We start from the raw sequence: 23,521 nt of genomic DNA, 5'->3' as shown, positions 1-23,521 counted from the left end.
AATATATTTTAAAACTCCCCACACTGGATTAAAAAAAAAAACAATTAAAATGATGAGCAAAGGGTTTGAACATATACTTCACCAAAGAAAATATATGGATAGTAAATAACTACATGAAAGATGTTTAACATCATTAGAAAGATGCAAATTAAAAGCAAAATAAAATGCCACTCCACACACAATAGAATGGCTAAAATTAAAAAGACCATAGGAAATGTTGGTAAGGATATAGAACAAGAACTATTATATACAGGTGGCAAGAATGTAAAATGATACAAGCATTTTGAAAAACAATTTGGCAGTTTCTTAAAAAGTTAAACATACACCCACATATGATCCAGCCATTCTACTCCTTGGTATTTACCCATAAGAAATGAAAGCTTATGGGGGCACCTAGCTGGCTCAGTTGGTAGAGCATGAGACTTGTGATCTTGGGGTTATTAGTTCAAGCCCCACAGTGGGTGTAGAGATTATTTAGAGATAATAAGATCTTTAGGGGCGCCTGGGTGGCACAGTGGTTAAGCGTCTGCCTTCAGCTCAGGGCGTGATCCGGCGTTATGGGATCGAGCCCCCCATCAGGCTCTTCCGCTATGAGCCTGCTTCTTCCTCTCCCACTCCCCCTGCTTGTGCTCCCTCTCTCGATGGCTGTCTCTATCTCTGTCGAATAAATAAATAAAATCTTTAAAAAAAAAAAAAGAAAGAAATAGTAAGATCTTTAAAAAATACCTTAAAATAAAAACAATTTAAAAAAAAAATGAAAACTTATGTCCAAAGACTTTTATATGGATGTTTATAGCAGCTTTATTCATAACAGCCAAAACCTGGAAAGACAACCCTAATATCTATCAACAGATGAATGAATAAACAAATTGTGGTACAGTTACACAACAGAATAATACTCAGCAATGAAAAAAATTAAACGCTGAAATGCTTAAAACCTGGAAGAATCCCAAAATAATTATGCTAAGTTAAAGGCAGACCAAAAAAAAAAAAAATGGTTCTATTTAGGTAAAATTCTAGAAAATGCAAACTAACCTACAGGGACAGAAAAAAGATCAATGGTTGCTTGGAAATGGGTAGTGGGGAGGTATAGAAGGAAGGAATCACAAGGCAGCATGAGAAAAAACCTTTTGGAGGTGATGACATGTTCACTATATTGATTGCAGTGATCGTTTCACAGGTGTATACATACATCAAAACATCAAGCTGCACACTTTAAATATGTGCAATTATGTCAATTATACTCAATAAAACTATTTCAAAAGCACAAAATATTAGCAATATGACTCCTATAGGGCATAAATGCTTACACAGTATATATCACATTCATTTTTGCTTTTACTTGTCGACTAATAGTTATAAAAGACAACATGGCTTATGAAACTCATAAGAGAATCTTAACCCCAGGAGAATCACAGGAGGAACCATGGAAAACAGCCAAACAAGTTTCTGTCTGTTTAGAATGAATTGATGTGGCTCCTGATAAGGCTGTATGAGCACACTTCAATATTGTCAAGTTCAGCAAATCTTGGGAATACTTAATAGCTCAGGAATACAGAAGTCAGATATGCCTTTAAAGTACTTACTCATCTATGTTTTCAGAACAGGACTTAAAGCACTATCTTGGATGAAGATTTGGGAAAATCTTAACCCTATCTTGAATGAATTTTTGACATATGAGATATAGAAAGGTTTGTCTTCCAAGACACAGGCTAAGCTCTAATATTTTGGATATCAAAGTTGCTATGGTTCAATGACTCATTTGGAGGATAAAGATAGAGGGAGAGTTATTGTCTATTGTTTTATACTGCTCTAATTTGAAGTAGAAATAGTTCACAATAAAGAACTGATAGCCTGTTTATCTCTGCCCCTTTATAGGTATTTCCCCCACCCTCGTTATCCAACAGTATCTTTGGGTGAGGATGAGATCATATTTAAACACACACACACTCACATCCCGCTGAACAACAGCAAGTACTATAAATCTGCATTCAAGTACTGTAGGTACATTCGAGCACTGTAGGTACACAAGGCTGGGACCTGAGCAGATTCTGTACTGTAAGTGTCTGCTTTGGATCCCATTAAAGAATTTGGTGTCAGTCAGCCTCCTTTTGAATTAATGATATTTTTTTCCCTTTCTTGAAACAAATGAGACAGAGGACACTGAGCAGAAGTATATTTAAAACAATTCGTGGATGTTGCACCTCAGCTGAGTAAAACCTCCCACTGCCTAATTCTGCATTACCGAAGACCAGGACTTACAGATAACTGAAAACCCATTTGTCATAAGAAAATACATAATTATTCATACATTTAGGTATCACACTCTCAGTGGTCTTATTAATTGGCAATCTGATTCCCTATTTATTTGAAAGCACTTACATTATTGTTTTGGTACATAAAATTGGCAACTTTCACAATTATTAACAATCGCAGCATTTTATTCTTTTAATAATATACATTGACAATTGTAGCATTTTGCTCTTTCAATGGTACACATTCAAACTTCAATTTATAGCATTTCAATGCATAAATCACATAAGCAACACTTCGAATCATAACATGAAAACTTACCATTATTTGAAAGTAACAAGAAGTCCAAATGTCATACTTTGTTCTTATAGTGACACTGTTCCATTGAGTAGATATGATGGGTAGTCTATGCTATCACAAGATGGTAGATCACTCGTAATTCAGGGATGCTAGAAATGTTCAAGGCATTTAGCTACTTAGCTTCCCAAAGACTCAAGCTGAATGATTTGGCAGATTTAAGCACAATACTGAGGACAAATCTAAACTTCTGTGCATTGCTAAACTGGAAAGTAATTTGGCCATACCCACCAAATTTCAAAATGTACATATCCTTTGACCCAGTTCTTCCATTCCCAGGAATTTCCTTAATGTGTACCAAATGTCCTATTATCAAAATATTACAGCCTGTTTCTTATAGCAAAAGTCTGGGAACGTCCATTACTATGGAGACTAGTTAAATAACTTGTCATAGTAAAAACGGCTGTTAATACTCAGCAGTATTAAGACAGACTCTGAAAAGAGATGCCCTGGATTCAAATCCTGAATCCTATTATGAGCTGTGTGACACTGTTGGGCATTTAACCACCCCAGGCCTAATTTGCTTCATTTATTAAATGGGGATAAATACAGTACCTATTTCATAAGGTTTCTGTGAGGCTTCCATGAATGAATACAACTAAAACATCAAGAAAAGTGTCTGGATCAGTAGTAAACTCTCAATAAATGTTACATATGATGATGATGACACATTAGCACAATTAAATACTAGACTATTATTTAAAAGAATGATGTAGTTTTAACTGTACAAATGTGGAAAAATCTCCCAGATAACACTGCTAAGTGAAAAATGTAATGTCCAGAACAATGTGAAGCAGTACTACCTTTGTGAAAAAAAATAAGGATTGGGAGAGGAGGAGAAAATACACATATATAAGTACATAGTTTTTACTGCATTTATACATGTATTATCCATTCAACTTGAATAAAAATATTATTGAATGACTGAATGAGTGCTAAAATAATTAAGCCACGTAATAAAATTACTATATATATCTAACTGAACAAAAGAGCATGGTAACTAAATAATAATGGCAAATATTTACACAGATCTTTCTTGCCAATAGTTGTCTAATCACTTTTCTTATATAATTCATTTAATCCCCACAACACTTAACAAAATACTCTTATTATCTCTATCTTAAAACTGAGAAAAATGCAGAAAGATAAAAGCAACTTCCCCCAAAGTCACACTGCTAGGAAGTAGCAGAGCCAGGATGTGACTCAGTCTGTCTCCAGTACTTATGCCCTTAACCTCCTTGCTATGTTGTCTCTCAATATAATTTGAAAATTACTTATTATTTACATATATTCCAATTCTTTTCAAAAAGAAATTTGTATGACCGGGGATGTACTGTATGGTGACTAACATAATATAATAAAAAATCATTAAAAAAAAAAAAGAAATTTGTATGGTTTGTGATAAAGAACATATATGCTATTAAGTTAATAATATTGGTAATGAAAAGAGAAAAACAAAAAAGAACATGAGAAACAAATACAGATGCTTTAAACATACAACAAATCCAACTCTAAAGCACCTGCCATTTTCTTTCTTTTTTTCTTTTTTTAAGATTTTATTTATTTATTTGACAGAGATTGAGAGAGCACACTTGCAGGGGGAAAAGGGAGAAGCAGACTCCCCGCTGAACAGGGAGCCTGATGCGGGACTCCATCCCAGGACCCTGGGATCATGACCGTAGCCAAAGGCAGACTGAGCCACTCAGCCGTCCCTGCCATTTTCTATCACAGCCTTGAACGATGTATTAACTTCAGCCTCTTAAAAGGACTGAAATAAAGTATTAAATAATTGTCAATACTTTTAATTTTGCCTCTTTAAAGACATTCTTATTTGAGGGGCGCTTGGCTGGCTCAGTGCGTAGAGCATGTGACTCTTATCTCAGAGTCATGAGTTCAAGCCCCACGTTGGCCGTAGAGTTTAAAAAATACATATATACACATATATGTATATATGTATATATATATATATATATACATATATATATATATATATAAAATCTTATTTGAAGCTTTCCTAAGGAGAGTTACTCCCGTATTTCATTTTTCGGGGCTTTTTTATTGACTAAAACTCAAATGTGGACTTTTCCTTATTCTGATTTTGTCATATGATTAAGTCAGATGATATACTCCATATTTGTGCAATATGCTCTGTATCTCCCAGGCATAAAGAATTTCTGGAAAATTTAATATCCACAGCAAAAATAAAGAGTACATTTGCAACCCAATCTGGTAATGTCTGGCATTTCCATGCACATTTTTAATGACAACTTCTTATTGGGTACACAATGGTTACCACATATACAAAAATAAGGAGAACTTATGGAGTTATCAGGACAATTTATACACTTTCCCCTTAACCATGAGAATAAATAAGTCAAAAAATATTTCAGGTAATTGCCATTTCTGGTCATTTCAAGTGGTATTTTCCTCCTTATTAATTCCTTCTTTGCCCTATCAGAATGCTTATTTCTTAAATGTCAATGGTTTTGTTTTTTGTAATTACAGAAACACTATGTTCATTGTAAAAATAAAAACACAATAATACAGAAAAGCGTAAGGACGAAAGTAAAAATCTGAAATGCCCATCCAACCATTCTGACATGACCACTAAACATCTTTTCCTGCAACTGATCTTGTACAGACATGCGTAAACAGTTTTACATGCATATGTTATTGCGGGGGTACTCTTTTTTTCTTTCCTTCTTTTTTCTTTTGCTTATTTCCTCCTTCCAATGTTAACAACTGTTTAAGCACATACAAAACTCAAAGTGTTTTCTCAACTGCTTTAGAAAAATGGGATCTCATTACATACATTTCTCTAACTTTGCCTTTGTCATTTAAGGTACATGATGGAGATCCTTTCCACTCATCAGTATAGCTTTAACTCCTATTTTTTTAATAACTTCAAAAATATTTCATGATATGCCTATGCCATGATTTATACAATACTCCTAATTGACAGATATTCCCTTTGTTCCCAGGTTTTTGTTACTATAAAACATGGCTGCAATCAACATTCATGTAAATGCTTGTCTTTCTTTTTTAAAAGATTTTATTTATTTATTTATTTGAGAGAGAGCATATGAGCGGGAGGAAGGGAACGAGGAGAGGGAGAAGCAGGCTCCCCACTGAGCAGGGAGCCTGACAAGGGACTCAATCCCAGGACCCAGGGATCATGACCTGAGCCGAAGGCAGATGCTTAACTGACTGAGCCGCCCAGGCACCCCTAGCTTGTCTTTATTTCTAAGATTCCACAGAATGGGACGGCTGGATGGAAGAATATATATTTTCAGTATTAACAGACACTGCCTGACTGTTTACTAAAAAAACTGTAACAATTCACATCCCCACTAGCATCCTATGAGAAAATCCTTTACCGCAGATCCTAATCTATTAGCAGTAGGTTTACCACTTTATTTTTGCTCGTCAGAAAAGAGTATTTCATTGTTAGCATATCAATTACTAGTGAGGTTTTGTCTTTTTTTTATGTTTGTTGAATGTTTGGATTTCTCTTCTATGAAGCTCTGGTCACACGTTTATCTATGTTTCTATTGCATGGACTCTTTCTTAATATGTACTACTTTTTATATATATTAACTCTTTATTTGTTATACATATTTCAAACACTATTTTTCCAAACTGACTTTTGTCCTTTATCTTTGCCATTGAAAACTACTACATCTAGTCTGTATGTACAAAGAAAATTCAGGGGATTAATGTTTTAAATATTTTATTGTTTACATTTAAGCTTTTAATCCCTCTGAAATTATTTTGTGCCTGTGCTGCAAAGCAGCAGCTCAATTTTATTTTCTTCGAGACAGACAAGTTGTATCAGTTACATTTACTATATATGTGCCATTTTCTCCTAATGGATTGAAATAGAGCTTTGTCATGTATTAGATTCCTTTATATGCTGGGATTTACTTCTGCTTTTAAAATTTTGCTGTGCTTACATAAGCCTAAAAATACATCTGCACTGATAAAATTAAATAATTTATTTAGTTATCTGGATAAATTGAAACATTTTCACTTAATATATTCAGATAATTAAGAAGAAATCATTACTTAAATGTCTTAATTCTCCATATCAAATTAAAAAAAAATTTTGCTGCCCAAAGCAATGACTACTGATGGTAGAAATTCACATACACAAAAGGAAGAGTAATAAATTCTAAATCTTTCTTTAATCTCCTAATCCAGGGATAATCACTCATTTTGATGCATCTCCTTCCAACTTTTCCAATATGAATATATAATCACTGTGACATAGTTTTTTAAATCATGCTCTCTCTTCAATTTTATAAGTATTTCCCAAATTAGTCTTCTCCATTTTACTTTTAAACAAACACTCCTTTTTAAAAAATTAAAGAAATAACTAAAACAAAACATGAAGTCTGGTTGTTTTTCATTGCTCAAACACATCTGGAGCTCTTCTGGATCACACCAGGCATTATCCATTTTATTGTCAATGAAATATGCTTAATTATCTTTAAGAAAAGAAACAAAACATGACATGTTGTAGGTATAATTTTTAAAAAGGTATATCACCAAAAGAACAATAGTTCTTACAGACAGCATTAAGATTCAAAACTTTTTGATTCAGGGGCGCCTGGGTGGCACAGCAGTTAAGCGTCTGCCTTCGGCTGGGGGCGTGATCCCAGTGTTATGGGATCGAGCCCCACATCAGGCTCCTCTGATATGAGCCTGCTTCTTCCTCTCCCACTCCCCCTGCTTGTGTTCCCTCTCTCGCTGGCTGTCTCTATCTCTGTCAAATAAATAAATAAAATCTTTAAAAACAAAAAAACAAAAAAGCTTTTTGATTCAAAATTTTTTGATACCAAAAAAATAGCACAGGTCAGATCTGAAAATACCTGAATACCAATTTTTAAAAAGAGCCTAATCACGGCTGTAAAATTTATTAAATAGAGATAACTACGAACAAAAATAAAGGGGAGTTTAAAATAAATTAGTCATAGATAATTTTATTCACAGTAGTTAATTCTAAAAATACCTTTGATAATTTAAGTAAAAAGAAGAATCTATACTTATACTATGAAAATATATATCCATTCCAGTCGTCTTTATAAATACACACAAAAACATATATGTATATATATATTTACTATATATACAATATGTATATACTATATGCATAAAAGAATACACTTATATAAACCAGTCACTTTCATTTCACAATAGGAAAAAAGAGAACTGTAAAACTTTTAAAGTCTCTACAGAAGGAAATTAAATGGAAAACACAGACCACAATTTACTTCACCAAAATATAAAAGTTGACATTAAATTCAGTAATCTCTCCATAAAAATCTTTCCTTAGAATAAATTAGTAATAAATTTTTCAGGATTAAGGTGAAACATTAACTCATGATAACTATACTTCAATTATTGTTTAATTTACTGGTATTTTCCAACATAAAACCACTAATCTTTGTGAATCATCAATTTAGAAGGAAAATTTTTTTTACTCCAGTTCATGTCACTGTCATATTCTCTACGTTCCCATCTACTTCATATGAGGACAAAAATTAAAGACATGTAAAATAAAAGGCAAAAATTTTAAGCATAAGCATATACTCAAAAGTTCCTGCTCTATAGCTCTGCACAATTTTAATATATTTCTATAACCCACTGTAAGGATAAAAATTTAGAAACAGAAGAACTACTCCTTAAATTGATTCTACATATTAACAATCATAAGCTTTGGAAAAATCTATATAAAAAATATTAAGTCACTGCAGTTGCCAAAATAATGGGAATTTGTTGATATTTCTCAGCTTCTATTGATAAATCTGTTTTAGAATCTCTGCTATAAGTACATTTTTCTAGTTCCTCTATTTTTTGGTAATAGCCTCATTTCAAATTCTATTCATTTCTCTACACCCCAAGCCTGTTCCTCATTTTATAGGATGACTTAAGTCTCCTTTAAAAATACAGTATACAGGAGGCGCCTGAAGGCTCCGTTGGTTAAGCGACTGCCCTCAGCTCAGGTCATGACCCCAGGACCCTGGGCTGGAGCCCCGCATTGGGCTCCCTGCTCAGCAAAGAGCCTGCTTCTGCCCCGCCCCTCTGCTTCAGCGCGCGTGTGCGCATGCTCTCTCTTTCTCTGTCTTAAATAAATAAAATCTTTTTTAAAAATTCAGTGTATAAAACCAAACCAGATATGAGTAAAGCTAACAAAAATTTACAATGTACTAGGCTCCCTGTATTCATAGTCTACTTTAATAGCACCTATGGGATAAAGTTAAATCTGAGAACATTTAAGCTTAGATTAAGTAAACTGTCCAAGGTCACATAGCCTAAATAAGTGGTAGGGTCAGAACCTGAACCCAGGTCTGTATAACTGGGAAATCTATTCTCATAAAGTCTACATTATATGGCTTTACATTTAAATATCACTTAGTTTTTAAAATACTTTCACATAGATTATCTAGGGCTTATCTCACCTGAATTTAAGATACCCGTGGGAGAAAGATTCTCAAGTATCAAATCCTAAGCCTCCACTCCCAACTTTACTCTAAAAAGCATGTAACTAAAGTAGCAAGGCTAAATGATCACCCTCTGATTTTCACTCTAGTGCTACATCACTTGTAGCCTATACAGAGCCACATTTTTAAGGACAACTCACTCTTCTTCCCTTCCCTTTCATATTTGGACTAACCATACCTACTAGTAAACATGTATGGTGTGAAAATAAGTTGGTCACTGCATTAATAAAGTCTGTCTGATGTTTCTGTCTATTCTTCTGATCATGATTTGGATGGTTATTATTACCAATTTATATTTGAAAACAATACCTAGTACAGATCCTTAGAAGGATCTATGATTTTTTTTTTTTAAAGATTTTATTTATTTATTCAACAGAGATAGAGACAGCCAGCGAGAGAGGGAACACAAGCAGGGGGAGTGGGAGAGGAAGAAGCAGGCTCCCAGCAGAGGAGCCTGATGGGGCTCGATCCCAGAACGCCAGGATCACGCCCTGAGCCGAAGGCAGATGCTTAACCGCTGTGCCACCCAGGCGCCCCAGGATCTATGATTTTTAAGAGGTTTAAAACTAGCTTAACCGTCCTGTCTGTCAAACACTCATTCAATAAATAAATAAAATTTACTGAAGACTCATCAAGTACTTCAGCATCCTGGTTCTGAAGACACAAGAGTAGAGACACCATCCTTGAACTCCTAGGAGCTTTATGGTTTACTAAGGAACAGCCCAGCCAACAGTAATCAAATACAATGTGGTAGAAGTGAAGAACAGAAAATAGCATGTGTACTATAGGACTGAGGGGCCAGTTCTGTCAATAGGGGGACAAAGCATTCTTGGTGGTGCTGATAACCCAGGCAGAGAAATGTTAAGGAAGACCTCAGAGTAAGCCCACAAGCAGTGTCAGAGACCTTAACACAAAAACTCTTGTGGGTCATTTACTGTTGGGACTACAGCAAAATTCCCTAATGAATGTTACAGTTTCTCCATGTAATACTCGTAAACTAATAAAAAGCTGGCTTCAGGGGCGCCTGGATGGCTCAGTTGGTTAAGCATCTGACTCTTGATCTTGGGTGGAGTCATGATCTCAGGGTTGTGGGATCAAGCCCCAAGCCTCCCGCCTGCGCTCAAGCGTGGAGTCTGTTTAGCCCTCCCCCTCCACTCCTACCCCAGCTTTATCTCTAAAATAAATAAATAAATTCTTAAAAACAAAAAAAGCTAGTTTCAGAAATGGTTTCCTAGCTTCAAACCACTTGTTTGTGTATGAATTATGCATAATGTTAAAGCTCTTTTTCACACTCAACTTTAATAGCAATTTAGACACCAATTCCTGCTGTTAATTTCATTAGTGGGCAGAGTTCCCTAAAATTGGGGAAATTGTGAAGTAAAACTGCAGACTCATTCACAACCTCCTTCATATTGACATCTTCCCCTCTAGTACTCAATGCTCTTAAGCTGGTTTTTCTCTTTCCTACTTTGGTCTCACCCAGACAGGACTGGTTTGGACTTCCAGGGCTTTTAAAAAATGTGTCCTATTTGGTGTAATGTCACCTGGCCAATGAAGCAACACTGCTTATGTTTTTCTCTCCTCTAGAGATCAGAGAACTTCACTCTGGAGCAAACTAATGGATGAAACTATATTTATTTTGGTAGCAGGCATGGCTACATAACCATGCCAGTAGACTAGGACAATAGCACAAAATGCCAAAACTATAAATTCAGGATAGTGGTCTTATTACTTAGGGAAAGCAAGAAACATTTTTAAAGTTATGTTTTCTAGCAAAGAGCAACAATAGATCAGGTTTTTTTTTAAATCTTGAACTTAGTATAAAAAATATTTTATTAAATTAATATTACACCAGAATTTTAACCTTTTGTTCCCCTTAACAAAATCAGTTTATTGTAGAGAATTTGGATGATAAAGAAGACAAAAACAAATCAGTGACATCCACTACTCAAAGATAAAGATTCCATCTTCCTCACTTTTCGGCCATCTTTCTAATGGATTCTTTTATTACATTGGCTATAAAACTACAAGGTTTAACAAAGAACATGACTTTTCAGAATTTAAAAAAACTGTAATTTAAATTTTAAAAATCAAATCTGTAATTTCTGTAAGGCCTTTCAATTTAAAAGAACCAGGGGACTTTCTGAGTTTGCAGTGTAAATAAAAGAGTTTAACCCCAAACTGAAAAACACTCTTCCCTAAAGCACATTGTTTAGGGTCAAAACATCGGTTACTACATTACATATGAAATGGGAGTACAACAGGTTGGGCAAAAACCTAAGCAAAATAGTTTCTGTGTTTTCACAAAACACTATTCATCAAAATCTGAAGAAGTCACTTGGAGTTATACAAATAGGGAAGGCTAAGGAGGAATATAAGTGCTTCTTAATATAAATTTACCACTGGTCAAGGAATTAATTGGGAACAGCAATTAACAGGATTTCGGGTAGACACGACAAAAGAGAATGTCAAAGGCAGAAAATAAGAAGTAAGCGGTATCTTTACTTAACCTTCTTACCTCTAAATTTAAGGTCAAATACATTTGGTTCCATTATATTTCCAGCCCCATCAGTTTCTTAAGAATACTTCCCTGTGGGGGAAACCCAGTCACTTTTCCATAAGCTAGTCTGGGTCTCCTGCAGAGCACGAAACCGCAACACCATCATCTTTCAACGCCTCCCCATTCAATTGAGACTGTCGCATTACCAACACCTCCTGTTTTGAAGCTAGTGTATCTTTATTCTTTCAACTGTTTTCTCCCTTCCTGCACCATAAAATCAGAGAAGAGAAAGGTAAAAGCCTGCTTTTACCCTTCCAGGCCCAACCAAATTATGTGAACATCTACAGAACCCCTCACACAGGGATGTCAGATTAAAAACTCAGAATTACTGAGAAAGCACATTTGGAGCAAGCTTTACAGTGACTCCGCAATGAGGGCCACATCAGTGACATCCTCTCCCAAGCCTGTCTCACCGGAGACGCCTCTGCCTCCAGGGTTTTTCCTACCTCCCAGCTTCCCAGCCCAAGGCTGAAGATAAAGAGCGAGCAGGGCCTCTGCAAAAGAATGAGCTTTGGGGAATAAGACCTGGAGACTACTGCAGACCCTGAGAAATGGCTGAACCAAACCCACTACCCGAAGCCCCAAAGACTCCGAATAGAGAACCATAATGGCAGCACTCATCCCCAACCCCAGGAAATGTGGACGTCTCACCCCTAAGTGACGGGGGCGACCACAGTGGGGGAAGCGAGGGTCAAGAGAACTGGAGTAAAGAGCTCCTAGCCAGCGCAGGGTGACAGCAGGGAGGAAGCCCCTGACAACGGAGGCCGCCATTCACACTTTCTCTTCTCTTCCTCTTCCCACCCCATCTATTCCCACCAGTTGCCGGTTACCGGTCGCAGCTCACCTGCCGGGGCACGAGGTACAGAAACAGTACCGATCACCGACCAGAGGCTCTGTCACTGCGGGAGGGGAAGTCTTCAGCTGCAGAGGGGGGCGGGCCTAGACAGTCACGTGACCTCGAGCTCCGCCCTGCCGCCCCCAGGCAGGCGTGCTGCATTTTAAGGACCTGTATTTTTCCGAATGGTTTGAACATTAATTTTCTTGCGATGAAATCAGAGAAAAAACAAAAAATTTCACAAAGATTGTCGTAAAGTGTAATGTAGAGGGCGTGCGTGAAATGGGTTAAAGTGCATTGCTAAGGAAGTGACGTTTATGCTATGATCCAGGGACCGGAAATGGCCGCATTCAGGCCCACAGTGGCCCGCCGGTGAAATCCAGGCTTAATCCCAGGCAATCACGTGACGTTGAAACTTGGATTGTGCTGGACGGAAGCCAAGTTATCTGGCCGATTGTTAACTACGTTAGTCTTAAAACCACCTCGTTTTGAGTCTTCCACAGATTTCTTTACATTTAGAAGAACCATCTTTATAAAATCCTATTAGGAGACAGCATTTGAAGGTCATTGTGTTGTCTACCAACCGGAAGAACAGGACCGGGCCGGGGAAGATTGATCTTGCTAAAATTGGAGAAAAGAGGGAGGGGTGGAAAAATCCGGATTTTACCGCCAGCGCCTACCGGGCAAGCCCCACAAGTAGTGTCGTAAGGCATGGGAGGAGAAAGATGACGCCAGAAGCCACAGCCCCGTAGGAAAATGGAGGTCCTGAAATGGAGGGGGAAGGGCGCGCGGAGGCCAGGAGTGCGGCTGCGCGCGAGGCTGCCGGCGCGCCGGCGCGCAGAGGGGGCGGGGTGAAAGGTCACAGCGCGGCGGCGGGTCTGGCTGGCGGCGGCGGCGGCGGCGGCGGCGGGCGGGGGGGGGGGTACCCGGNCCCGGTGTGCACGTGTGGAGAAGCGGCGGCACAGCGCGGCAGCGGGAAACACCCCCGCCCCCTCCGGAGACGCAGGGCTGCGCTTGACTCTCGCGGCCTCCGTCACCCGCTCAGCTCCCTTCCCTAGGCGGGGAGGCCGGCTTGTGGGGGTTGAGTGGCCCGAGCTGAGGGCGCGGAGAGCTCAGGGCGGCAACGACAACGGCGTTGATATCGGTGGTAACAACGGCCTCAGCAGGCGGGGAAGATGAAAGGGTGAGGAAGGGCAACTGGGCAGGGCCGGGCCGGTGGGGGAGAGGGGCTGCGAAGACGGGGGGGGGTAGACTCCGGGCGAAGACCCGACGGAGGGAGATTTTTGGGCTTCTCTCTGTTCAGCGGAGGGGGCGGATGCTCGGCGCGGGGCTGTTGGCGGGCTGAAGGGCCAGCAGAGGCAAGACCCGGGGAACCCAGGATTTCGGCCCGGAGGACGAGTGTGGGTTGAACAGAGATTAGCAGCTGAGTGGGGCAACAGGGAAAAGCTCTTGTGAGGCGCCGTGGGCCTCCTACCCGGGAGTGGACGGCTGAGCCACCAAGGCCCGCCACTCCAAGTGGAGTGGTCTGGTTGTCCTTTTCAGATCCAGGCTCAACCCTGGGACCTGCGGTCTTTGACACCTTTCATGTCTTATTCACATTTGGGAGCTATGCAGAACCTTCTGGAGGGAGAAAGAATTGGAATAAAGAGCATGGAGATGAGTATTAAGAGCTAGTGACTCAACTGGATTTGGGTTGGGTCAGAGCGAGTGGAGGAGGGGGAGAGAGCGTGAGCTCTTTAGTCTTGGGGTGCCAAAATGTTTAAGGAAGTATTTTTGATCAGTAGATGGAGCTATTGCTTCAGTAGTTTGCTATTGCCCCTGTGCTGGGGGCGGGAGGGGGGGTTCTTGGTTACTACTACGAAGCTTTTTTCAGGTGGTTAGCAAAATGAATATTTTTTCAGTTTCCTCTTGGATAAAATTAGGGATTATTTTGGTTCAGCTATTTCCATTTGGATAACACCTTTCTATTAAATTACATACTGTTAAAATATTAATTACATAATACGGTGTTTTAAAATATTTCTTAAATTTGTCGTTTTGGAGCTCTCCTTTTATCAATGTTAAAAGCATTCTGAGATGCCTGAATTTTTTTCTATTATAGCAAGTCAGTTAAAGAATTGTAACTGTGTTGAGTTAGTGAAGCCTTTCAAACTGTTCAGTCTTTTGGGGATGAAATAAAAGTCAGTCTTCGAAATAATCTTAGGCTGCCTAAAACAAGACACTCGTGTGTGTATATGTGATTGGGGTTGAAGAGGTCCAAGAAAGGTTAATTGGCCTTAGGTCTGTAACATGATCCCTTACTCTGATTTTGCTTTAAATATTGGAAATTCATTCTGTTGAATTGAATGTTTTACATTAAAGTTCAGAAATCATGAAATTTTCATAGTACCTGCACTATTAAACTTCCAAGTTCTGAAGAGTTCCGATCAGGATACTGAGGTATGGGAAGTGTTTGTAGCACTTGAATCATGATCTAGGAAGTTTGGATATTTTATATATGATCCAATATACTTTAGTGAGATTTTTCTTTTTTTCCCTTGAGCATGGATGCTTTCTTTTACTCGTTTTTTATTATTATTTTTTTTAAGATTTATTTATTTGACAGCACGAGCAGAGGGGAGGGAGAGAGGAAGAAGCAGAAGCAAACTCCCCACTGAGCAGGGAGCCCTGGGGGGCTGGATCCCAGGACCCTAGCACCTTGACCTCACAGGAAGGCAGACGCTTAACTGACTGAGCCATCCAGGCGCCCCTCGGTTTTTATTCTCATCAGCACACAATACTTCTCATCTTGTTCTGTTAGAGCACTAAAAATGAGGCTGAATAGTTCCCACAGTTGAGAGTGCATGGATTTATAAAGGAGGACTTCCAAGAGATTATTCTGGGTGTTTAGATTCAAAATCTTTGGTCTAGCTCAGTCTTGCTAGGGTGTAATGTTCTTTCTGATACCTAATTGGCAATAGAAATGGGGTCAAACAGTAGTATTGTTCACAATCTACCTTCAGTTAATACACTTCTGAGGCAATTATCTTTTTACTTAAAATGGTGATTTACGTGTGACAACACGATGGTGGCAAATCCCCAGAAACGAGTAACTGGCCAAATCTAGAGGAAATTTATAGTTACTGAATTTGTACTGCAAGCCAGCAACTATCCCCGAAATGAAGAGTCTTTAAGTCTAGTTCTATCACTTACTGTTGGAAACTTGAAGTTGTGTTCCTCATGGTAAACTTTTAAGATGATTTCACAGGAATAGTTCCTTTAACTTCCCAGATGAATAACTACCAGGTAAGATGGGACTTTAAAATTTTTTTCATTTCTAAGTCTTGTATTTAAGGCACAGAAAAAATGAAGACAATAGACATTATTTAAAAAGATTCTAAGGTTCTTTAGTTCAAAGACTTGTATCACCATGCATAGTGTGGTTAGTGTTATAGTCCTGACTCTTGATTTGGAAAGGCCTATGAAAATAAAACCTTGGTCCTGATTATATATTTTTGTATGAAATTTTATTTGCTAAGTGTTTTATTGAATATTGAGCTAACTGAACTGTAAGTTGAATAGAAATATGTAAAATTGGAAACTTGAAGAACTTCTAACTCTAAATCATCTATTTAAATGTTTTATGTTGTTGCCTATATTGCTTATTGTTTTCAAATTTTTAAAACTTACTATTTTATTTGATTTTTCTTCATATTTATACTTTGTTTTTATTAGTAGCAGGACATTCCATTGTATTGGCAGGTATTTGCCTTTCCTCCATAGTAGATAAATTTCCAGTTTTTAATTACTGCATGTATTTATATGCATGGTCTAGAAACTTGAGGGTGTATTACAAGATGTTATTCCCTTTGTACTGAAGCTGCTTGTTTTTATGGACCGGGGATGTTGTAGGTTGAATTTGTGGATGGTAAGCTGATAATTTTTATCTAGTGTTCCTCTCTTGGAAGGTGATATTCAAGCAAGAAGTCACAGCCATGACTGAGATGGCACTATAACTAAAATACCGATATAATGGTATAATAGAAAGTAAAACTGAATCCATTTACCTTTGAATTGTAGCAAAGAGGTATAAATCAGTTCTAATAAAAACATCTTTAGGGCGCCTACGAGGCTCAGTCCATTGAGCTTCTGGCTCTGGATCTCAGCTTGGGTCTTGATCTCCTGGTCGGGAGTTCGGCACCATGTTGGGATCTATGCTAGGCGAGGAGCTTACTTAAAAAAAAAAAAAATCTTCAACAAGATGTGAATACATGGAAAGTAAAGATGGGGAAGTAGATAACAATAATATAAATACAGTATATAGGACAGTGTGCTTCCAAAATAGAAGATTTTGCAGTCAACAGAATCTTTGTTGAAGTATGGTTACCTCTGACAGCAGGTGGACTGGGAAGGAGCACAGCAGAGTTTTCTGAAGTACTCCAAATATTCTCTATCTTTACTTTGGATATTGATTGCATAGATGTATACATATGTAAAAAAAAGTCAATGAGCTGTGAACAGGATTTGTGCTCTTTACCATACAAATTCTATACTTCAGTAAAACAAGTTTTGGGGTTTTTTTTTTTTTTTTTTAAGGTTGTATTGCTGTTTTTGTAGGGGGACAGGCAGTGAGGCTGAAGGAGAATTCAGGAACTTTTGTAAACCTCCAATTCATACTCCTTGCTTCTATGAAGCCAATAATTTGTGGGATGTGGATTGAGATAATGTATTTTAAAATACTTTGTAATATTCCCTTGCTTTGTTGAGATGAATTCACATAAAATATAACCTACCTGTGCCACAGTTCTTTAGAAAATCAGTATAGTGGTGTAACCAACATAAAGGAGAAATAGAAGTAAACTATAATAAAATATTTATTTCAATATGTAAATGATCAGGTACAACTGCAACATAAATCATAAGATCAGATGTTTGCATCTGTCTGTAAATAAAATCATTATATAATTTAGAAAGTAGATCTGCTACCAATACAGATGTGTACATTGGTGACTAATGCTGTGTTGCCATCTGTGTTGTGATTTTTTTCCAAAAATGGTGGACAACTGTTGGTAAAGTTCTGAACAAAGAATAATCATGAATTTCAGGGTTGAAAAAGATTTTTTAAAGGTTATCCATGTAAAACATTATCTTTCAAAGCCAGTGTTTTTGCCAGACCAAACTAATATCTATATTAAATTTCACTTTGCTTACGTTTTCCATTTTGGCCTGTGGAAGTCCTTTTGACTTCTGGTTTTCTTTTACACATATTAGCTATGATGTAACTTCTCAATTATTTAAATGTTTGTCCTTTTTTTTTTTTTTAAAGGACAGCCTACAGAAACCATTAAAATGCCCATTGTACTATAGAAACTTCCTTTTCATCACAAATGAAAACTATGTATTATAATTTAATAACTACAAAACTATGTAATTGTCCTATAGCGAGCACTGCTTTCTCTTGATCTCTTCCATCCGTTCCTATATACATTCATTGCCTAACTTATTGGAAAAATGCTAGTCCTGTCCAGTGCAACACAGTAAAGCCTCGCTACAGTAGGCTGTTGAGCAGTTGAAATGTGGCTTATGTTACTGAGGAACTGAATTTTAATTAAAATTTTAATTTTAAAAACTGATACTCAAAGTCAGTTGTTGGACAATTTTCAAGTATGTTTGGAACAACCTGGATAGGTGAATCTATAAAGTTTGTGAAATGTAAATATAGATCAAGTATTTTCAAGGAAAATTAGCGTCCGAATTGAGATTTGCAGTGTAATGCACATGGGATTTTAAAAAGACTTGGTTTGGAGGTGCCTGGCTGACTCAGTCAGAAGAGCATGTGACTCTTGATCTCGGGGTTTTGAGTTCAAGCCCCATGTTGGATGTAGAGATGACCAAAAAAAGTAAATAAACTTCAAAAAGACTTAGTATGAAAAAAAAAGACTTTTTTAAAAAGTGAAATTTTTATTTTGATTACATGTTGAAATGATTTCATCTATTTCTTTTTGCTTTGTTAATTAGGTATTAGAAATTTAAAAATTACATATGTGACTCAAATTGTATTTATTTTGGACAGTGCTGTGCTAGACCCTGAAAAAAAAATTGGTGTAAAACATGATCTTTTTCCGTAGGATCCAATTTTAGATGGTGTTTTTAAATAGTAAATGTGCAGTTTGTGGGCCAACAGATCGTGTATGGCTGTGATGAAGGATTCTGAAGCCACTCTTGGTCTTAGATTAAAATACCGAAATCCAGTCACCTTGTCTGCCATGATGGAGAAGGAATAATTGCCTTTCCTGAGCTAGTGCTATCTGTGTTCTGCCTCTTTCATTGCTGAAGCTGTTAATGGAAAACCTTGTTTCTAAGTCCAGAGGCTTCTCTCAGTCCTCGATAGTGCTGCAGTGAATGCTTGTTTATAAAACTACTTTGACACACATTCTTATTTCTTTTGGATAATTCCCTAGAAGTGAATTTTTTTGGATCAGAAGGTACTGGCATTTTTAAGTCTCTGATATTTGGTGCCAGTTGACCTCTAGAAAGATAGTAGCAATTCATACTGCCAGCAGTGTGTAAGAGTGCCCTTATCGTCTCCGAGGGCTGATAGCGAAGTGTAGGGTCACTTGAAAAAACCTTAAGGAAATGAAGGAGGACGTTATGGCTGCCATTTCAGCCATTGTTGTTATAAATTACCTTCTTCTGGGATGAGTGGCATACATTGAGCATTTGTAAAATGGTAGAAATAACAGCTTCTTTACAAGTTGGGTTGAGGACATATTCACATAATAGCCTAATTCTAGTTTTACTTTGCAGGTTAGATGATGAATGGTATTTCTCCCCCCACCTTTTTTTGTTACTGTTAATTTGATTACTTAGTGAAGTTGGACATTTCCCACTTTTACTGGCCATTTGTGTATGTTTATGACTTACCTGTTACTTGTGTAACTTACCAGTTTTTAATTTGGATATTGGGTGTGTTTTGACTTCAAATTGCAAAGATAATGTTCTTTAGAAAAATGGGGTTGAGACATTCGAATTAGTAAATATTGTCAGAGCAATGCCAGTTTAGGACCCAGATCATGAGAAGAAATTTTTTACAGATGGAACTTGTTACAGACTAGGTTAAGCAAGAATTGTACTTAGGAGCATTTTAAAGATTTATTTCTCTTTCCAGAAAACTAAAGTATATTTAAAGATACACTTAGATTACCTCCCTGCCCGTCCATGTAGATTATTATTCATAGCACAATTTATCTTTTTTTTTTTTTTAAAGATCTTATTTATTTATTTATTTACTTGGAGGGAGCATGCACACAAGTTGGGGGAAAGACAGAAGGGTTGGGAGAGGGACAAGCAGACTCCCCAGTGAGCTTGGAGCCCCACGCAGGGCTCAATCTCAGGACCCTGAGATCATGACCCCAGCTGAATCAAGAGTCAGATACTTAACAGACTGAGCCACCCAGACTCCCCAGCATAATTTATCTTCTTAAAGGAAACTTACTTTAACACAAAAAGCATTGAACTAAAAGCAACCACATTTTGTAGTTCAGTGTGCCACCAATGATAGTTAGCAATATGGTCACTAATAGTTTTTTTGGACTTACTGGAAGTAATTTATCAGTTCTTTGATATATTTGAGGTCCTGCCCTAAGTCTTGTAGTTCAGCGGAAGAGGTAAGGTATAAAAATAAATGCTTACAGCAACACAGAGGTGCTGTGCCTTGGAAGGGTACAAACAGTATAATATAGTTCAGATGAGGTAGAAATCTCAGCAGGATGACAGGTTAAGCCCTCATGAGCAATTAGTATTTAAGCTGTGCTTTGATAAATTCTCAGTGGACTGATTTTAAGTTAAAGGAACTTATACGTTACAGGAATTACTCTTTCATGTAATTTACTTGAAAGCAAGAGTTTAGAACCAGATTACTGCTAGCTAAGAAAAAATTATCTACCCTAAGCCCCTTGGAATTTTTTATCAAAGGACCATGGACATACTTTGATCCTTGCTAAAATACTTTTTAAGTTTTATGCAAATCCCCTTTATCATTAGTACACCTTATATAAATGTTCCCGGTTTGGTATTTCTCTCTTAATAACCTTGAGTAAAGATGACTCGTTTGAGAGGAGTCGTATGTATGGCTGATCTTGCACTATAATGGAAATTTGTAGACATAGGCCTGGTTCTGGCTTTATTGATAAATGGCTGTATAACCACAGGTAATCTGTCTGGGCTTCAGTTCCATCATCTGTGAAATGAAGAGGAATGGACCCAGTGGCTTCTGAGGGCCCTTCTAGATCAAACACTTTCCACAAGAAGTGACCAAGCAGTTAAAATTTTGTGCTAAGGTGTACTTAATATTCACTTGAAATATAAATGGTTAGACTTTAAACTTTCTCTATACAGTACTTCATTTTCTCTTTTTGCAGTGTAACTTCAGTCAGACTTTGTAGAGAGAGACGTACTTTTGTGTAGTCATACCTCCATCTTGTGGCCCTTCAGAATATTGCCACTAAATTTAGTTTTTATAATTTTGGGCATAATTGACATTACTTTTGATAGCTAAAAACATTTGAGTGCTTATTATCTGATGTTGCTGTGCTAAATACTTAACATGCATTATCATTGTATCACAGTGCTTGTTTTAAGCCACAGGTAAAGGTTTTCTACCGTATTCTAAGCATGAGGATGGTATGAGATTTGACTAACAGATTAATCTTGTGGTGCTGATAGAAATAAATAACTAATGGGCTCTATAAAGTAGGGGGCAGGTAGCTGTGTTTAGATCTAACAACTTGGTATACATCGGCACTTTTGCTATATCCGTTTTCCCTTTTTAGATCCTTATTCTAAACTCTTTGGTAGAAGAAACATTGAGGTTCATTACGGATTTGAAAAACAAGAAAAAAATGACATGTCACATGAATTTATTTGAGCCAAGAGAATAATTTAGTTTCTTTAATTACTGCTGTATCAGTTTTTTACAGTTAGGGTTGTAAACTGGTGCTAACAGGAACCTGGGACCAGGCAGATAAGATAAATGAGTAAAAAAAAAAAAAAAAGCAGAAATGTAGGCTTTATGTAAAAGCTTCTGATTTAAATATTAGTAGCCAACTTAAATTAAAAACAAGAAACTGTTGAGTCTAACAGATGTAGCAGATTTCACTTTTAGTCCAGGAATTTCGGGCTTATCTACAGAGTGGAAGCCCTCGATTGCTAAATTAAGGGAGTTTATGTTGTTAAATTACACTGTAATGTGGGGCACCTGGGAGGCTCAGTTGTTCAAGCATCTGATTCTTGATTTCGGCTCAGGTCATGACCTCAGGGTTGTGAGCTCAAGCCCCGTGTCCAACTCTGCGCTCAGCATGGAGTCTGCTTGGGACACTCTCGCTCCCTTTCCCCCTGCTTGTGTGTGTTCTCTTTCTCTCTAAATAAATAAATAAATCTCTAAAAAAGAATAAGTTACATTGAAGTCTTATCTGAAGTAAGTAAACAGTGTAGTGAGTAATAACCAGGTTTCAGGAGTCAGGCTGATTTGAATTTGAGACTAGCTTTCAGAACTAGCTGTCACAAACATAAACACTATAGCGTAATAATAGTGTGTTACTTACATAGGGGAAATGATTTAATTTTTCTATGAAATCCACTTCTCTCTGCCCATCTTTAGCCTTACTTTCCCTCACCAAAATTCTTGGATATGGAAGTTTATACCTGTGCATTGGGAAGCTAATTACTTTAGTTGGATGCTAAACTTGCGTGGTTAACATAAGGAGCCTTAATTATTAAAGATTCCACAGTGGGATGTGGAAATCTGAGTTTTTAACTGGCAGAGTGATTCTGGTGTATAGGCAGGTTTGGAATCCATTTCTGGATTTTGTGCCACTACTTCTCCAGACTTTTTCCCTACTCTCTTGAAAAATGTTTCTCGGACTTCTTTATAGGCTCCTGTTTGTTTACCCCTAAAATTCAAGTGTTTCTTTTAGTAGTTTTGTTTTTAGATGTTCTAATTCACTGTGATTTTCTTGGTAACGTGATCTGTTCACATAATCAGAGGATATATATTACGCAGCATTTATATTTCAGGAAATAACTCTCAAAGTGATGTGTTAAAAAAAAGAATTCTTATGAGTTAAATTAATGTAAAAGCTCTGAATGCATTCCCCCTACTATCTGTTTTTATCTACTTAACACCAACATTGCTTCTAATCACAGGTAGCATTTAAACTACATTATATAAATAATTTTTTAAATGATCATTCTTACCTAAAACATGTTTGACAGTAGTTTTAATGGAAAAAAAGTGTCAGGACATGTGGCCATTTACACCAAAGGCAAAGACTATGTAACAGGCTATCCTGAGATTGATGAATTTAGAAGAGGAGGTCTGTACCAGAATGGAAGGCTCATTCTTATCCAGCTCTTATTCAACTTCTTTTCTGGAAACTGAAGGCTTGGTACAGCTGGGAATTGAGGGGTTGTGGTTTTTCAAATGGTCGAGAATAAGTCAGGCATCAAGTGCTTTCTACCATGAGTTTTAGTATCAAAAATAGCATGTCTTTGTTCTTTCTTAGCCAAAGTTGCTGTAAAACTTAACGTAAATGCAAAGTGCTACAGCTTCTGGTTCCTTATGTAATAAGTAATGTATGTTTTCTTTTTTATTATGGAAATATACAAGTACCTATAAAAGTCAGTAGTCCATTGAGCCCTCAATGCATCAATTCCAATAGGTAGTATATTAATTCTTATGTTCTTTTGTCTTTGCCTGATCAGTACTTTCCCTTTTTCCTTTTTTGCTGGAGTACTTCAAAGGAAATTCTTGATATACTATCTCATTCTATCTGTAAATAGTACAGTATGAGTCTTTATCATGAACGACTTTTAAAAAAAAAGTATAGGCGGGGCGCCTGGGTGGCACAGCGGTTAAGCGTCTGCCTTCGGCTCAGGGCGTGATCCCGGCGTTATGGGATCGAGCCCCACATCAGGCTCCTCCGCTATGAGCCTGCTTCTTCCTCTCCCACTCCCCCTGCTTGTGTTCCCTCTCTC

The 23,521-nt window shown here is 37.4% G+C and overlaps 2 protein-coding genes across 5 annotated transcripts in view; one reads left to right on the top strand and one right to left on the bottom strand.

The window, feature by feature from the left end:
- The window catches only part of ATP6V1A (ATPase H+ transporting V1 subunit A), a 58,968-nt gene extending 46,223 nt beyond the window's left edge, over nt 1-12,745 (bottom strand). Inside the window, exon 1 of one of the 3 annotated variants that reach the window (XM_034658693.1) lies at nt 12,518-12,745. The gene's annotated coding sequence lies outside the window, so the exon portion shown is untranslated. Of the gene's footprint in view, nt 1-11,631; nt 11,655-12,517 lie in introns of those variants that run through there. The other 2 variants (XM_002923493.4, XM_034658685.1) reach the window with 2 other exon arrangements.
- A 686-nt stretch (nt 12,746-13,431) lies between these two features.
- NAA50 (N-alpha-acetyltransferase 50, NatE catalytic subunit) overlaps nt 13,432-23,521 on the top strand; it is a 24,148-nt gene continuing 14,058 nt past the window's right edge. For both annotated transcript variants that reach the window (XM_011230175.3, XM_002923492.4), the window contains exon 1: nt 13,432-13,691. In XM_011230175.3, coding sequence (XP_011228477.1) covers nt 13,684-13,691 — 8 coding nt within the window. In that variant the 5' untranslated portion in view covers nt 13,432-13,683. The remainder of the gene's footprint in view (nt 13,692-23,521) is intronic.

This window comes from Ailuropoda melanoleuca, chromosome 1, assembly GCF_002007445.2.
Source record: "Ailuropoda melanoleuca isolate Jingjing chromosome 1, ASM200744v2, whole genome shotgun sequence".
Taxonomy (NCBI): Eukaryota; Metazoa; Chordata; class Mammalia; order Carnivora; family Ursidae; genus Ailuropoda; species Ailuropoda melanoleuca.
Note: the sequence above shows the minus strand (reverse complement) of the source record. Positions and strands in the feature narration are given on the sequence as shown.